The following is an 18,151-nucleotide window of genomic DNA, read 5'->3' on the forward strand; positions in this document are numbered from 1 at the left end:
TCATCACTGCTGCCTGTTACCAGTAAAGGGAGAATTCCTGCCAGCTGGGAGATGGAGGTGTGTGCACAGGTGTGGACAAACAGCCCTGTATTTGACAGCAGCAAGTGGAGATAAGAGCCCAGAGCCTCTCAGCCCATGGGAGCACATGGCAGCATGCTGGAATGTGCTTCTGAGAGCAAAGATGCCCCTGCCAGTGCCACTGCCCAAAAGCAGCTTTGCTTTAGTGGTCCCAGCTCAGTCCAGTTTGGCAAAACTCACAGAGTCATGGAATGCTAGAACAGTTTGGGTTGGATGGGACATGGGCAGGGACACCTTCCACAAGGCCAGGCTGCTCAAAGCAGCAGAAGGAACTGCAGCACAGGTTCACCTGTGCATAACCAGAGAGGTGCCTCAGCCTGGCTGGGACTGACTCACCTGCTCCCAGTCCACAGCTGGCACTAAGGATAAACAATTCTGGGTGGCAGGCACTGTGCTTCAGGGACAAACACTCCCTCACCAACCACAAAGAGCAGGGCACTGAGGGGCTGAGCAGACATGGGCTGCCCAGGCTTGCACACAGGTCCCTGCCCAGGCTGGGATCACCCAGAGGTTTGTGGAACTGCTGTCAGCAAGAGCCTTGAGCATCCTGCACCCCTGGGTGCATCCACAGGGACACTGCAAGGGCACCTCCCTGCAGTCTGCCCCTGCCTCCCTCCTCTAGGCCAGCAGATGTTTAGAATAAACTCTCTATAACACTTCTATAACACTTGGTTTCAGCTCCAGGTTCAGTGTTGTACAAAGACCATGTCCAGTATTCTCCCTGAGTCAGCAGATGTTCTGAATTTGGCATGGAAATGTGTTATTCCCAGTTAAAGAGAATTCACATGATTAATGATTAATGCTGCTATCTGAATAATTACCTCATTCAGCCAGATTTTCTTCTGGTTTTGCAAGAAAACGTACATAAAAAATGAGGACAAAACCCTTTTTTTGTGTTAATGTATATGTGGAATAACATTTCTTCTAAAAAGAAGGAAGCAAGTTTGAGAAAAATAACTGGTAAGTTTCCACAGTGCTTGTGCACACATGTTCTGTCCAACATTTATCCAGGACCACAGTCCCCCTCAAAATCCATTAGAGAGCTGGTGCTTGAGGAAAACCTTCCTCATGAAGAATGAGCATTGTTACATGCATTGAAAAATCTAAAGTTTCAGGTGTAGATTATCTGTGCTGATAACCATGCACACAATATTAAATTTCTAGAAGCAATATCTAGACAAAAGCCCCCTTCAGCTAACTTGGTGATAAGGTTTCCTGTGTATATGTGCATGAACATAAGGAAACATTGTTTTAAGGCCTTTTTGTGGAATATATTAATTTAGCAGTGGAAATGCCAACTTTTTAAGGAAAAAACTTGAATATTTATATTTTCAGCCAGTATTTTGGCATTCAAGATTTCTTGCTCATGAGCTACCAACATTTTCTGTAGTTACTAGAACATGTAGACATAATACATTTCAAGATAATCCAGTCTTGTATTTAAAGAAGGCAATGTAGTAAACCTGATGCTGATCTTGTCAGAAAGCATCTAAAACCGAAGGAAGAAACTTCCACCTACAGAAATCTAGCCTAGATAGAATAAAATTTGCTTTGGGCTGTAGTATAAACCTCAGCCAGATGTGTATGTGTACAGAGACCAAGGGCTAAGACATCTTTTTCACAGCAGTCATTCCCCTGAAGTCCAAGAGGACATTTCTGATGGAATTGATGAGCATAAGGAGAGCTAATTCAGGATGGTGAGTGGCCAGGTGATGTTCAGGTGTAACACATCAGATTTAGTATTTAAAAGTGCCACAGAGGAGGCATAACAGCCAGGCTGGGCTCAAGAATCATTCATGATTCAAGAGAGGGAGCCCAGCCATCAGCCCAAATCAGAAAGGCATGTTAGGAATCCTCAGAGAAGAGTTTGAGATCAAAACAGAAAATATTTTTATTCTGCTGAGTGGTTCTTTCCTATCACTCGTGCTTCTGGCTGCACAGTTGAAGGATTTTAAACAAAAATGATTGAGGAGGGTGAAAAGGAGTGACTTGCATAAAAAGAGAATAAACCAGATCTGGAATCCTGACTCTGGGAAAGACAAGGCAGAGGGAGAAGCATGCAACAGATGTACAAGAAAATTGTGAATACTATGTAGAAGGAATGGTTTGGGGTGCAGTTGTTCACTGCTTCCCAAAATACAAAAATTTGGGGTTATCTCCTGGCAAGATTATACAGAAATTGTGGGTATCTCCTCAAACGATGGTGCCGTCATTTCAACGAAGGGAACGGAGATATTTTTCAAGCGATTAAGGGTGTAATACTCTTTATCTCTGTACTTACATCTCCGATTCGCGACTGTAAGCGACCTTCCCCGCACCCCCACCTCCTCCCGCTGCAGGCTGAGCCCCGGCCCCGGCGCTGCCGCCGCCCCTGCCCGCCCCGGCCGGGCGGTGTCTGCGCGGCCCCTGCGCGGGTGTGCGATGATAGCGCAGCGCCTGTGATATCACAGCCTGTGTGATGTGATATCACAGCGCTTGGGAGCCGCGGAACGCGGAGCGCTGCCCGCGGGACCCCAGCCCGAGGGACCCCCAGCCCGAGGGACCCCCAGCCGGCGGGACGCGCTCGGGGCGCAGCATGGGAAGCGTGCAGCTGCAGGACTTCGTGGCGGGCTTGGTGGGCGGTGAGTGATGCCGTGAGCGCGGTGAGGAGGCGGCGAGGGGCGCACGGGGGTCCCGGGGATAGACCGCCCGCCCGTGCCGCCCGGCGTGTCCCGCCGCTCGCTTTGCTTCGCTGTGCCAGCGCGTTCGATCCCGCTGCCGTGGGCGGGAGAGTTAGAACTCAAGTTGAGAAGGTGTGATGCTGCTTGCTGTGCGGGGCCGACTTGCAGAAGCCCCCGCTTGCCCCCGGCTCCGCCGGCTCTGCCGTCCTTGCCCCCGGGGCTGGAAGCGCCGCCGGGCTCGGACGGGGCTGGCAGCCTCAGCCCGGGGTCCCCGTGTCCCCATCCCCGGGAGAGGCGCTGCCGGGGTCCCACCCCGCCGCCCACCGCGGCTAATGGCACCGGGCTAATGGCCAGGGCAGGGACCGATCCTGTCTGCCGGGAATTCCGATGGCAAACACCGGGAAACTGGCAACAGAAAGAAAAGGATGCCAAACGACACGTAGAGACGTCAGTAATGGGACAAGGTTTACGGAACTGAGATACCCACTGTGTTTGCCAGCTGTGAGGGTGACAGCTCTGCTGTCCCCAGGGCTGCAGCAGGACACAGGGTCCACTGTGGCACCAGCCACCAAAGAGCAAACCTCTGCTCATACCTGACACAGGTGCCTCACAGGTGTCCTGCCACATTAGGTTAATTCGTTATCAGACTAAAAAACCCAAAACCTCTGCCAAAATTTTGCGTGAGCAGGCGATTTTTGGATCTCTGTAGTCTGTGGTTGCTCTCTCTGCCCCACTGCCTGTGCTGTTACACCCCCAGCAATGGGTCAGGAGCTGTGGGAGGTGAACAGCCACCAGTGCTCAGCAACGGTGGCAGCTGAGAGTTTTCATGCAAGGCACTAAACCATGAGTGGTCCCAGGTCTATCATGGGAAGGGACATTTTTTAACACATTTTTAGAGAAGTCATAATGTGTTGATCAATTATGTTAATTTTTTTCAGTACTAATCCACTATGAGTGAGAAATAACATGTAGTCCCCAAAGCACCTGTGGGCACTGGTTTGCACAGAGATTTGCTGGTGAGGAAGCATCACAATTTACCCACTCTCCACAAAACCTAAAAGCTGCCAGTGTTGTTTGCAACAAACACACAAAACCATATCCCAACCATGGCACACAGACATTGCCAATCTCCTGGAGAACAGGGAAACCAAACTGTGCTCTGTGCTGACTCCACAGCTCCTGGCAGTGAGTGGTGTGAGTAGGTGGGTGAATGGTAAGAGAATATGGGCCAATTTCTCCCCAGAGAACCCATGGGGAGGAAGGCAAGGTGGCACTGGAGAGATCTACACAGAGCAGGACCATCTGTATCTGAATCCTCTCTGACAGGTATCTCTATAAACTGCTCTTAAAACAGCAAGGGATGAGGAATTTGCATGTCCCGTTAGCAGTCAGCTGGACCTCACTCAGAGCCAGGAGAAAGCATTGCCTTGTGCTGAACAGGAATCTCACCACCCTGAGGCTAAAAATTTGTGTGACCTTACAGGAGTGCAAAAGGAGTTGGTCCTGGACAGAATATGCAAATATGATTTCTCCCTCTCTGCTGCCTTTGAGATGAAAGGCTGAAGGAGTCCAGGAGAGTGCACATGCAAAAGTGTTCAAGCTCAGCTTTCAGCTGTTGTCAGGGACAGGGCATCATGCTGGTCATTGCTCTGGCTAGGCCTCTTACAACTGCTCCTGTGGAAATCTTTTCTCTCCTTTAAACATTACATCCTTCCTATCACAAAAACTTAAATGTTTTGCATAATACTTTGCTTTCATCCCCAGGAATTGCCAGTGTGGTTGCGGGCCATCCCCTGGACACAGTCAAGGTAAAACACTTTGAACAGTGTTCACATGTCACCACCCCAACCTCCACCAATTCAGACCTCCTCTCTAGCTGTTGCCTTGAAGGACCTTCACTTTATGCCAAAGGGGAATTTGGAATGTTTTCACAGACTTTCTTCCTCTCCAATACTCATTTTGAATGAGAAACTAAAATAACTGACTGATATGTGCAAGTTCCTCTGTGGAGAATTAATGCTGAAAATTAACCTGGCCTTATTTAATGTGTGGTTCATTGAACAGTTCTGCCAATGTTTTATTGAACTTTGCCACAGACTTGTATTCAAAGGGCACTGAGGAAACTGTATTTGTTTTGCTGCAGGCACATTTTTATGTGTTTTCCTAGTGCTGGTAACACTGGAAGGGCAGAGTTCTGAAATTATTGTTGTGACACACAGTGTTTATGATTCCCTAATGATATTTATTCCTTCAACTGAAGGATTTAGAGGAGTAAGAAGGTATTTGTCAGCATGATGCAGACAAGCCCATGCACATGCCAGTGCATCCTGACTCAACCAAGCTGACCAACCCTACTGATGCAGAGATAGGAGGAAGGTCTTGTTCCTTTCTTTTTTTGCCCAGACATTTCTGGGCAGCTTTCACCACTTTATCTTCCCTGCCCTTGATGGGGTTGTTCAAACTGAAGAATAGAAGGCTCCAAAGAAATCTTATTGTGGCCTTGTCTTGAAAGGGGTCTAAAATAAAAACAGAATTTTTAGCAGGGCCCATTGTGATAGGATAAGGGGTACTGGTTTGAAATAGAAAGAAAATAAGTTTAGATTAGATATAGATAGGTTTAGATTAGATATAGATAGGTTTAGATTGGATATAAGGAAGTCCTATATAAAAATAGGTGGTAAAACACAGGCACAGGCTGCCCAGAGAGGTGGGGGATGACCATCCCTGGAAACATTCAAGGGCAGGATGGATGGGGCTCTGAGCAACCTCGCCTAGTTGGAGATGCCACTGCTCACTGCAGGGAGGTTGAACCAGGTGACCTTAGAAGATCCCTTTCAACTCAAGCTATTGTATAATTGTGTGACTGTGTTCCCCACTCTCCTCAAGCCTGGCTCTGGCAGCAGGCAGGGCTGCCAGCTGTGGCAAACCAAAAGCCACTGGTTGTGTCTGCACCTTAAGGACCTTTGGGGGTGATGCCAGGGAGGCAGGGCCCAGCATGGCCCACACCCCATCCCCTCCCCAGCCATCCCCTTGCACACACCAGGCTCTCCTGGGATCAGGACATGCCTGGCCAGCCCTGCTCTTTCTGAGCTGCTGAAGTGGCACCAGCCCCAGGGGGATCCCTGTGCAAAGGTGGGTGCAGACCCCAGGCAGGAGGAGCCACGAGGCTGCCCACACCAGCCATGGGCAGGGCACAGGCAGCACAGGCAGGCTCAGCCAGCACTGCCAAGGCAAATCCCCTCTCAGGCTGGTGGTCAGGGCATCATTGCCTGATTTGAGGGAGTTTGGCTGTGAGAAACTGCTTGGAAACATCGAGTTTCTGGATGCCAAAAAAGAGCAAGCCCATCCTTCAGTGGTTATAAAGACAACTGTCAGGCTGCCCCCTCTGCTGCTCTTGGCTCTGGGCAAGGCTTTGCCTTGGGAATACCAAGTAGGCAGACTTGTTTTGTTCCAAATTCAGGAGCAGGAAAGTGGAAAATAGAGTTTTTACACAGCACTAGGGGCTGCTCAGCAGCATCTGCGGCCTCCAGGGGATCAAGGGTCTTTCCCCATCTGAGGGAGGCAGGACTGAATAAAAGGCTCTGTGGGGTAAGTGGCATCTACACCTCAGTTCCCATCAAGCCACCTCTTCCCCCTTCAGCCATCTCTTCCCATCATTTCAGCTTCATCAAACCCCAGCAGCTGCTTTTCCCTACGTCCTTGAAAAACTCTAAAAGTTGTGCCTTCACTTTTCATCCTACCCATTGCATTAATTTCCCCAGAACTTTCTTCAGTTTCTGGGTGTCAAAACATAACAAAAAGGAGAACTTTCCAGAGACAGATCCATACTGATAGTAGCTGACTTTGTCAGAGATGCCAGCAGGGACTTCAGTGCTGGATGTTAACAGATTAGCTAAGGGACATGTGTGTGAGAACCAGATTGTGAGAACACTCAGTTGCCCCCAGTTACTCAAAAAGTATATTAACTTGGACCTCTAAATACTGGTTACTGGGTAAAAGAAAAAACCAAGCCCATGGAGGCAAAGTGGAAATGCCTGGACTAAGATGAAGCCAGGAGGGAACTCAGGGCTGGGCACTGGGGTCACCTTGTCCTGGGTCACTCAGGGTGCAGCCACCTTACCCTGGTCCCCCAGTCCTGCTACCCCCAGAGTGAGTCAGGGTGTGCCTGGAGTGCACCCAAGGCCTGCCCACATTGCACAAGGTGTCTGTGTGAGCCATGGCAGCATCTGCAGGTGCCAGCTTGTTCTGAGTGCTCAGTGAACATCCTGCTTGAGCTGCTGCTTCTCTGCAGCCTCTGGCCAGGCTGGAGCAGAGCAGGGATGCTCCATGTGTGCAAACAGCTGCATGGAGCATCCCTGGGGAGGGTGAGCCTGGGCTGAGGGGTGACACTGACTTTGGTCCCTCCTGCTCCTGCCAGGGTCCCATGGTGGCAGCAGCCACTTGCAGGCTCTGGGCTAAATGATTGTGCCATCCAACCTGCTGTTTGCCATCCAGAAGCTCCCACCAGGAATGAACTCTGGCAGACACACACTCCCTCGAGCTTTAAATTCCCAAATAATTCCCTGCTTCACCCTGGTGTGAATGGGGGCTGAGCCAGTGGAGGGGACTGGACCCCTCTAGTGCAGGCTGGCAGTGTCCCTTCAGACTTCATTGCTAGCAGCAGTGCTGACAAATGCAGCCAGAAATGTTGTCCCCATTTCCTAAAAACATTCCTGATGGAGCATGTGTGTCTTTTGATAAAAAAATGAGTTCTGGCCTCAGCCAAGATGAAGTCTGAGGTGCTGTGAAGTGAGCAGTGTTTCCATTTCCTTGCACACCTCTAAGCCCAAAAAATCCATCCCTTGTTAGGCTGTTTCTAGCACAACCTTGTGAGCAGCTTGAATGAAAGACAATATAAATATATACATATGAGAAGGGGAAATGTTTAATCCTGTAGGCCTTGTTATGACTTACCTGCCATTTCTTAGATCTCTTGGAAGGTGTATAACCAATTTACTCGCCAGAAATAAAATGTCTTTTTTTGAAATTATATGAAACTGTGTTTTTGAGTGAAGAATGGAGAATTTCTGAGACGGCGCTGAATTATTTTAGCTCCTATCTGTATCTCTGTGTCTTAAAATTCACCTTGGAGCAGAAGGGCCCCAGAAGTCTCCCAGGGGAACTCACCTCTCCTCTCTTTGCAACACATCCCAGCCTCCCCTGAGAGTCTCCAAATGGAGAAGACCACACCACTCTCCAATTGGCACATAAATCAGGCCCTTGCCAATGACAGCACTGCACACCAGCAGCCTGCTGTGCTGGGGCAGGGTGGCTGGCCCAGACTGGAGAGCAATTTGACAGTCATTGATTCCAGATGTTGCAGAGAGCTTCAGCCTGTGAGATCCTGCTTAGCTTTGCTTCTGGCAAAGTTCAAGAGGGTGGATATATCTTATTTTATTGCTCAGTTCTCTTTATGACTAAGGAAGGACTTGCTCTCAAAGCAAAGTACACATTGTTTACGTACTATGAGCCTCCATTAGGCTGGAAGCATAAGAATTTAATCACATTTTACAAATGTCTTTTGCAGACTCGCTTGCAAGCTGGACAAGGATATGGAAATACACTCAAGTGTATTCTCACTGTGTACAGAAATGAGTCTGTAAGTACTTCATGGTACTTTAAGTGTGCTGGTAGAAAGTGCAAGTCAATAAATAGATAAATACATAAAGCAATTCTACAAAATACTGTTGACACCAGCAGTTATATAAAGACCAATAAAGTTTATGCAATTGAGCCTGCAAATCCCTACAGCCTTCTCTTGCTTAACTCTGAGGTAACCCACTTGGTGACTCCCATAGGGAAAAGAGAGATCCCTGGATTTCTGGACACGGAATGATCAGTGTCTCCATATGGGTTGCATCCACTGGCAAAGGAATCCCAGAGGGATTTTGCTGATGGTGAACAAATACTTTTTATATGAGGCACTTCTATGTGGGTCCCTGTGCTTTCAACCATATCCTGTCTTCTGCACAACCTTTATAAGCCTTTACCAGCATGAACCAATTTCCTTTGCTCAGCATGTGCAAACAGTTGGTTCCAGGAGACATCTGCTACTTGGATTTACATTTCACCCCCGACTATGACAGGGGATCGGAACGAGATAACTTTCAAACTCCTTCCCAACCTAAACCTGTGCGATTCCGTGATTTCTAACCCGCTAGACAAGCTGTGCTTTACCCTGCTCAGTCTCCTAAGCCCTGCTCCCTTTCCCGGGTAGCTGGCCGGCTTCTTCAAGGGCATGTCGTTCCCGCTGGCCAGCATCGGCGTGTACAGCTCGGTGGTGTTCGGGGCGTTCAGCAGCACTCAGCGCTGGCTCGGCCGCCTGCGCCACGCTGACCCGGCCGCCGCGCCCTCGCTCGCCGACATGGCGCTGGCCAGCGTGGTGGCCGGGGTCATCTCCGTGGGCATCGGCACCCCCGTGGAGCTGGTCAAGATCAGGCTGCAGATGCAAACACAGCCGTACGCCAAAGGTAGGAAGAAGAGTTTCTTCTGGTTGTCTCTTTGGGAGGTGCACGGAGTTTTATGACAGCTTTGTTCAAGGTCGAGCTTTTCTGTGATGCTGCAGTTGGGTTAAAGATTCCCCCTTTTGCCTGAGGATGGACCCCATCCTGCTCAGCTCAAGGGTAGGGGTTTTATCAAGGGCATTTCCAGCCAGTTGAGATCTATAAGGAACATGAGACAGGTCTGCTCAAGACCAGAAGCTGCAGAAACTGTGAGTCCCTGGGCTGTGGGGTCCCCTGGAGATTCCAGCAGCTGCCAGCAGCACTGCCAGCTCCCCATCTCCCTCTGCACACTCTCAGTCCCACATATATTTGCCCATAAACCTGTTATTCCACCCTTCTCTGTTCAAAAGCAGAAGTTTCCCGTTTGCATTTAAGTAGCGCTGGTTCATTTCACAGAGGGTGCCAGGATGGGTCAGGAGGGGACACCAGCAGGATGGCAGTGGGTGGCTGTTCCCTGTCCACAAGCTGCAGGCAGAAGGAGCTGCTTCAGCTCCAGACAGCAGCTGAATTCCACTGCAGGCTGCCAGCATAGAGCAAACCCAACCAGAGTATATGCACAGCCAAATGGAGATATGGAACAGCTTCAGAGCTGAACAGCTTGCATTTCAGCATTTCACCTTTCTCACAATCACAGTCATGGTGTTTAACTGTGAAATGCTGGCATTTTTCTGTTGCTTTGATAAAACAATATTTTTTAAAGCCTCCAAGTGGCTTAGCAACCTAATGCCTTTTATAAAAACAACTTGGTCTGCATGGGAAGGGCCAGACTCTGAAAACGTTAAGGTTTTTAAAGATGTGACTTCGCATAAGTTGAAGTTAAATCCATGAAAATTTGGCACATTGCCTTAAACTTATTTGGAAGTCTCACTTGGGACATACCTATTGGAAGGTATGCCATGCATCTAAGAAAAATCTGTCTTGAAATGTCTAAATGTGTTCTGAAAATGGACCTAAATACTCTTTCCTAAAACTTTTCCCTATGCTATCTGCTGACCCCAGCAGAAGAAACTGGATATCAATGATTTCTAATCAATGGCAATGGGCTTTGGAGAGGAGTTTTGTGGCAATATATCTATTCTAACAGATGTGTCTTTTTTTTTTTTTTTTTTTTTTTTTTTTTTTCTGTAGCAAAAGTTAAGCTAAATTCCACAGCTCCTGGATCTCCAGTGTACCGAGGCCCAATGCACTGCTTAAGGACAATCCTGCAGAAGGAGGGGATAGCAGGAATATACCGAGGCAATGTAGCAATGCTCCTGAGGGATATCCCCGGGTACTGCGCCTATTTCATCCCCTATGCAATGTTCTGTGACTGGGTAACCCCTGATGGAAGCCTTTCTCCTAATGCCTTCACTATCTGGATGGCAGGGGGTGTAGCAGGTAAGCACCTTTCCTTCCTCACAGCGCTGGCAGAACAAGAACAGGAAGGTTCTCAGGGCAGATTACGAGGGTGACTCAAGGGCCACTGCATCCTCCTGCAGAGCAGCAGAGGCACTGAACGACCTTCCTTCCCCAGGGCTGGGCTCCCTGGCACCACAGCTGCACTTTATGACTTGACAAACTTCATAGAATCCTGTTATCAGACCTTCACTGGGCTCATTGTCAGTGCAGAACAGCCTTCATTTCCCTGGATGCCTCAGGGCAGCCTGCCAATCACATTGCCAGAGATATGTGAAGCCAAGATGCCTCCAGAAGAGGACTTCAACCTGTTGGCTGTCCACCAGGAGGGTGTGCACCTACCCACATAGCAGCAGCCCAGTTGACTGTTACTGATCTTCTTTTTTCCATGTTACACTTGCCAGTAAAACTGGCATGTGCATCTCCCACCATGTGAAAAGTCACCCCTACTCCCACTCCCCACTTCTTGGCCATTTCTAAATTGCAGTTCCATAAAGGCGAGTCAGTCCTTAGCTCAGGAAATGATAACAAAATGCCTTCTCCATTTCTCCTCAAATAAAGAGGCCCTGGGTGCCTCTGGATAGCTTTTCTAGTGTGCCCCAACACAGGTCCAAACAAACTCTTGTCTGTCCAACTGGGCCTTGGATTGCAGTCATGAACTTTCCAGAGGCAAACCATCCCACTCAGCTGCAGGCTGATCAATGGAAATTGGCATTTCTTTAGAGGGGTGACAGGGTATCTCACTGCATGGAGCCTAATCCTGGCAGCCTGAGATGCACCTACCAGTCATTTGTATCCTCAGCTCAAACTCTGTTTTAAAATGGAATTACCAGAAAACCAAATTTTTTCTGAATTTGTCCCAAGTGGCAGCTCAGGCTCTCCCATGGCATGTCCACGTTCCACCAGAAGCACAGCAGAACATGTATTTGCACCTGGAGAAACCCCTCTTGGGTTGCCTGCATCTGATCAGGAGCATCTGAGCACTTCTTCCAGAAATATGGACCTTTCTTCCAGAAATACTGTTCCTGTGCCTGAGCAGGGTGAATGCCCTGGCATGAAAATGGCATGAATATGACGTGCGAGATGTGAATTTATGAGTTCACTGACCTGTGAGCAAGGAAGTAGAGAGAAGGAATTATTCAAATACTTCTGCATTTTTCCAGGAGCTGTTTCCTGGGCAGTATGTACTCCAATGGATGTTGTGAAAAGTAGACTTCAGGCAGATGGAGTTTATTCAAACCAGTACAAAGGGACCCTTGACTGCATGCTGCAGAGCTACCAGAACGAGGGCTTGAAAGTAAGTGACATTTGAAGTTAAATCTGGTTATTAGGTATTTAATTGTCAGTTGAAAAATACAGTGGCTGTAGAAAACCTATCTGCAGAGTTGAGAGACAACTAAAACCAGTTAGTGCTAAATTATTAAAATGGTAATAGGTAATTATAGTGTAGATTCCTTCTAAATCAAAATAGTGAGAGTAATTATGCATGTTACATAATAGAGAAATGAATGACTGGGGGTCACACACTTACTAGTGTAATTAACTTCAAACAGCTTAATATTAGTACACTTAATCATGGATATCATTTGACTTATCATAAATCAGAGGTAGAAAGTCTTACCTCTGTAATTCTTCTGCAAAATCCAGAGGTCAAATGTTTCCCATTGGCTTTGGTGTCAATGAACTGGTTCTGGTGGGACTGTCCTGGCACTCTGGGTGTGTCTGGACACCGTGGGCAATGCTTTGGTGGAATTAATGCTGCTTTTGCACTAGCTTACCCTCATTTTGCACCAAGAGAGATTGATTGTCAGCATTCTTAAATCAGAATTGCTTTAGTTTCGAACACGAAGAAGGGCTGCATGCCAAACAACTTATCTCCCTTTCCTGACTTCATCTTTTAGTGTAATAAAAGATAAATGCAAGCTTTTTGCAACCTTGATACCTGCAAACTTTGCCTCAGTTAAATGTGAATGGCAGAGAATAAGGGTTTGCAGCTTTATTGTATTGCCAAGGCATGGTTGTGGAAGTAACATCTTCTGATACCGAAATAAATCTGTATTTATCATTGGAACAGCATGTAGTCTTAGCTCCAAAAAAGCTGCTAGTAGGATTAACTAGTTGATAGCAAGACTGGATCCTGCTCTTGTAAGGAAAATGTTTTTAAATGTTGGGAGACTCACAACTGACAAATGGCAAACACAGGGCTGGATGTCTTTCTCCACAGCCAGGTGTGTTCAGTCTGATATGAAAAATTTATTTCTCTGGACTTTTCATCTTAAATTTTCATTATTATTTATCTCGAGTCTTTTGTGTTACTCCATGGATAATGCAAAAACATTGAATTTCCTCCCAGAAATTTTTATATCCTAACAAAATAAAACATCCCAATAAATCAAATAATATCATAAATGTCCCAACACTGCAATTTCACATTGCAAGCTTTAGCTAAACTATGTGAACATACTTTGATTCTGTCTCAAACAAGTTCAGCACTGTGCTTAGGATTTATTGGACACAAGATATGATGATGTACAGGAGAGTTCAGTAATTTCAGGAGGCAAATTGGTTATATGCTTAAATCTAAGGGCTTCTGATCTCAGGGCAACATTTTTCATGTTTTTTCACAGTAGCTGTGGGAACTTTGCTGTTGTAAAGCCTAGAAAGTGGTTTGATTGCTGATGTTCTTTTTCACATCTATTCTGAACTTGTGGTGTTTAGATTAGTGACTTGTGAGGAGCCTTTTCAGTTAACAGGGTGATTTTGTGAGAAATAGGCCATCATTTGGAACCATCATACTGTGAGCAGACTCATCCCAAAGTGAGCAGTTTGTCCATGTCCTTGCACACATCAGGGTGTGGTGTTAGAAGAGAAGGGGGTTCAAAGAGAGACCAGTCAAGGCCAGGAGTCAGGAGACAAGACTTTTTCAAAATATAATTACTGTTCAATATAATTCATATAATCTTTCACTCTTGTATGAGCCAGCATCTTAGAAAAATATATATAGATATTGATCAGAAAAAGAAAATCTAGAAGCTGTGCATTTCCTGCATGAAAACAGAGCCTTCTTGTGCCCTGGGCTTTGTATGAGCCCCACATGGTACTGCATGCCAAGGGGAGGAGGGCCAGGATGGATGAGGCTTGGAGCAGTGTGGTCTGGGGAGGTGTCCCTGCCCATGGTGGGGGTTAGAACCAGGTGAGCCTGAAGGTCCCTTCCAGCCCAGAGCACTCTGTGCTTCTGTCACCCTGTGACTGGAGCTAGGTAGGATGACACTGTAAGACATTTCAGATTTCTTGCTCTCTGTTCCACACCAGTTCCATGAGGCCAGTTACTACTCTTTACCTCTTTTTTAACTGGTATCTACAGATGGGGGTCCATAGGGAGCACAATGATGCCAAGCCAGTGACTTTTGCCACTGTGCTCCCTTTCCCAGTGCAGACCTCAGCTGAGACCAGCAGTGGGAGTATCTTCCAAGGAAACCCAAAATATTTGATTCATTCAATGTTTTCCTCCTCTTTTCACAACAGTCCATCTGTTCCTATGCTCTAACCTTGCTCCATTCCCAACAGGTGTTTTGTAGGGGCCTCATGGTCAATACAGTGCGAGGATTCCCATCCAGTGCAGCCATGTTTCTTGGCTATGAACTTTCTCTCAAAGCAATGAAAAGATGCCAAAATGAGACCAATTCCTGAATTCCAGGTCAGCACATAAAGACCCTCATTAAAATTACAGAATTAATCTTTGAATCAAATAGAGTAGTTGCAATTGTATAGATCCTTTGAAAGTCATATAACTTATATGGGTACCTAAACCTGAATAGCCAAACACAATTTGGGTCTGTGGGATTCAGAGCAGACTACAGATGTGCCAATGGGTTTTAGTTTCAGTCCACATCTCCTGGAGCTTCAGTGTAATCTGTTCTGATTGTTGTAATTAGTTTAATTTGTATGAATCAGAAATAAAAATTTGAAAGGAGATTATTCTCTAATATTTTGTAAGTTTTGAAAGATCATTTTTACAATAGTCCCCACTCAGTATTCCTCACTTGTTCCACCCCCAAAAGTATGAAATTTAAGCTCTTTCAAAGTGCCCTGACTATCAAGTCACTGTTTCATTCTTTCCCTCATTAACTCAGAGCTGCATAAAGGAGCAGCATTAAAAACATCTGATTAAAGAAACTTTTTTAGCAGCTAGATACTCAAGACTTTTCTTGGCTATCTTTGCTGTTTTCTGTGGTACTTCATAAATCTCCCTCTCTCTTATTTCAAAAGTGTTGCCAAGAAGACAAGAAAGTCTCCTGCTTTCCTGAGCCAGCCCAGCAGTGTGGTGCTGGTGAGGGCTCAGCTGCTCTGACCAAAGACTCCATCCTGCACCTGCAAAAACTGCTGTGGACTCGTGAGCCATGGACTCCAAAAATCACACCAGAGCCATCAAATCCAAGACTATTTTACCTCAAATCTTTCATTGTTGACTAAGAACACCTTAATCATTCCAGTGGTGGTGGTGGGCTTCTTCAGCAATGATATTTTTTCCTATTGAACCAGGAAGACAATTTGCTTCCCTTTCCCAAGGGATGTACCCAAACCCAGCCCACCCCAAATCACCAAGGAAGCATCTTTTGTACAGCACAGTGTTATAACACTCATCTTCCTCAGTGAGCAAGGAAAGGAGGAAATGTGGTGGGTACACAGGTGCTTTTTCTGTAGGAAGGTTGATTCCCACCAAATCCTAGCTTGCTTTCAGGTTCAAAGAAGTGGGCGACTCCTCCCATACATACACTTGTGTTCTACAACACAGTTTGTCTCAATTTAACACAATTTCATGAAAAACATAAAAGCTTCAACAACTTCAGTCTGTTATCCCAGGTATAAATTAAATTGGGAAACAGAAGGATGTTAAATTTAGACACTAAGCTGCTTTTTTTAATACAGAAAACAATAAACCAAGTCTGCATTTCATATAGAAGGCTACCTATTACCTTACACAGTTTGCCTGGTGCAGCCCTCCAGGGACCAGCTTGGGGTATCTCACTAGACCTCCTGAGCCCCCTGACATGACTTGCCAGCTGCCAAAACCTGCAGACATCACTTTGCAGCCATGAGCAGACCATCACCAAAGGAAGTCTTCAGGACTCAGCACACCTCTGACCTCCAGCTCTTTGCTGGAATCCCACTGAGACCACTGGGAGTCTCTTTGGTCTACCTCAGCCTCTCATTTATGCCAAGATGCTTTACATCATGATTATTTCTCTTTATGCTGTTAAATATCCTTATGATTTCTTTTCTAAGCATGGAGCTTTTGATGCCAAAGCCCAAGATGGATCAGCTTTGCTGTGACAAGAAGACACTGTTGGCACTGGCAGGAGAGGCCAAGGAGGCTCACGTGGAAAGGGACACATGACATGGGGAATAATCTAGGACAGACAGCACTTCATCTGGGAAACATTCTAGAGGAACAGCTCTTCCTGTGGAGAAGAGCTCTGGGGGAAAAGCCCAGTGACTGCAGTTTCAGTAGATGCCCTCAGAAAAAAAGTTTCTGAAGACAATGTGGAGCAGGTATCCAGCTTTCCTCCTTAAAATGAGAAGGAAAGAGAAACTCTTCCTGGATCAATGGGGGAATTGGGCACAACACTTGAAGATCTCAGCAGAAAGTGCCTAAAACTTTGGGTCTGGAGCAGTACTTGGAAATGGAGCAGTGGGGCCCAGATTAAAAACAGAAGTGTGGGTGCTCCCAGGACTGGCCTTAAAATGGAAAGAAACAGCTGGTGTTGCTTCATCTCAGGACTTCACTGTGAGAAGGCTCACAGCACTTTTGACCTTCTTTAGGATACATGGAACTGGTTTTGATAAACAAGATGGAAAAAACTGATGAGCCTTCACACAAGTATTTGTTGCTGGCTGCATTTAAGGGTTCATCCTTTCCATGTTGCCTATTCTAATGCATGTATGTAAAACATGTTTTTTAGATGGATAATATCATGTGTCTCCAGGGATAATACTTGAGCAGACTATTTTTTTAATGCAAATAAATGATGTGTTCATCTGCCCACATAATGTAAAATGGATCATGAATGAATTAAACTGATGAGTTCACAACAAGCTGTGTATCTGCATGATCCTGCCCTCATGGTGGCCAGGTTTGATCCATTCAGTGCTCTCTGGGTGTACAGCCCTGACACCCATGTTGGAGTTGCATGGTGATATTTCATGATATTCTTCATGCAATTAAACCAGTTTTGAGTTTGGAGCCCAGGATTTGCCTGGACAAAACCCTAGTGTAGCACACACCTGCCAGAAGGGGCTGTCAGGGAGAGCCACGGGCAGCTTGGCGTGGAAAGGGAGGGCAGAAAGCTACTCTAAATAATATAAATATATATGATCTAAATATATATATCATAAATACCATGAAGATCAAGTGGGAAGTGACTGTAAACCTTTGGCCACTTGATGGCATCCTCATCCCATGGCAGGATGTGCTGCTCACTGGAGCTGCCAAGCAGCCCCTCTGTCTCCTGTCCACTCAACCCACCAGCAGACATTCCCTTCCCCATGGGCAAACCCACACTGCACAGCCTCCAGATGATTTTGGGGAGCCCAAAGGCTCTGCCAAAGGCTGCCCTGGTCTGGCAAGCCCTGGACACAGTGGTTAATCAGTGCATCACCTCATTAGCATTCACAGACAAACCACAAAAGCAAAGCAGCTCTGAGCTGGAGCACAAGATTCAAGGGTGGCAGCAGCACAGGCCACTGTGAAGGAGATTTGGCTGCCTCTGGGCCACTGCTGGTGACCAAGGACACCCCAGGGCTGGGACAAGCAGCTTTTGAGGCACAGCACTCTTGTGATATCCCTTGCTGTGACTGGTTTTACCCCTGGGAATTGGACAGGGCCCCGGTTTAGTGGCAATTAAAATTTATACACACAGAGACTTGACAAGTCTGTGTCTTGTGAATAATCTTCTGTATGTTATATCAGATGCATTAATTTTTGGAAATAATATCAGTATCATTATACATGGATAGAAATTAGAATCTCCAAAGAATTTTTCAGGGACCTGGTGATAGTTTAACACAGCCTTTCCTGTGAGGCAGACAGACAGACACACAGCTAATTCAGTGGGGCACTGATTACATAACTTGGTGATTTTGTCTCTGAATTACAAGAAAAAAACCCCTGTGTCAATAGAATTCAGAATATGGACTCAGCTCCTTTGTCAGTGCTGTCTGTACTGACCTGCCATCAGTGGCATGTTCTACACACATGCTGGAGTGGTTGAAGCCATCTGCTTGGTAGGTTGTTCAAGGTATTTACAGACCCCCTCGTTTCTAAAATAAATGCAGTAAATCCTGAAATTGTCAAAAAATTAGAAGGGAGACCAGAAGAACCAGGAATACATGCTTCTATGTGTTTGTTGCCTGGATTATGAAAGCATATTCAGACCCGTCATCCTTCAAGTAAGTCTGTAATTGCCCAACTTTCAT

General features: G+C 46.5%; 1 protein-coding gene across 1 annotated transcript; it reads left to right on the plus strand.

Annotated features, from left to right (window-relative positions):
* Nucleotides 1-2,576: 2,576 nt before the first annotated feature.
* Nucleotides 2,577-16,766, plus strand: SLC25A48 (solute carrier family 25 member 48). The gene is made up of 8 exons (XM_079320127.1): nucleotides 2,577-2,699; nucleotides 4,503-4,546; nucleotides 8,305-8,376; nucleotides 8,995-9,247; nucleotides 10,409-10,657; nucleotides 11,839-11,972; nucleotides 14,243-14,372; nucleotides 14,945-16,766. Exons 1-7 carry the CDS (start codon nucleotides 2,654-2,656, stop codon nucleotides 14,363-14,365), a joined length of 921 nt encoding a protein of 306 aa, XP_079176253.1. The 5' UTR covers nucleotides 2,577-2,653; the 3' UTR covers nucleotides 14,366-14,372; nucleotides 14,945-16,766.
* The last annotated feature ends 1,385 nt before the right edge of the window (nucleotides 16,767-18,151 follow it).

The sequence above is a fragment of the Erithacus rubecula genome, assembly GCF_903797595.1.
Source record: "Erithacus rubecula genome assembly, chromosome: 16".
Lineage (NCBI taxonomy): Eukaryota > Metazoa > Chordata > Aves > Passeriformes > Muscicapidae > Erithacus > Erithacus rubecula.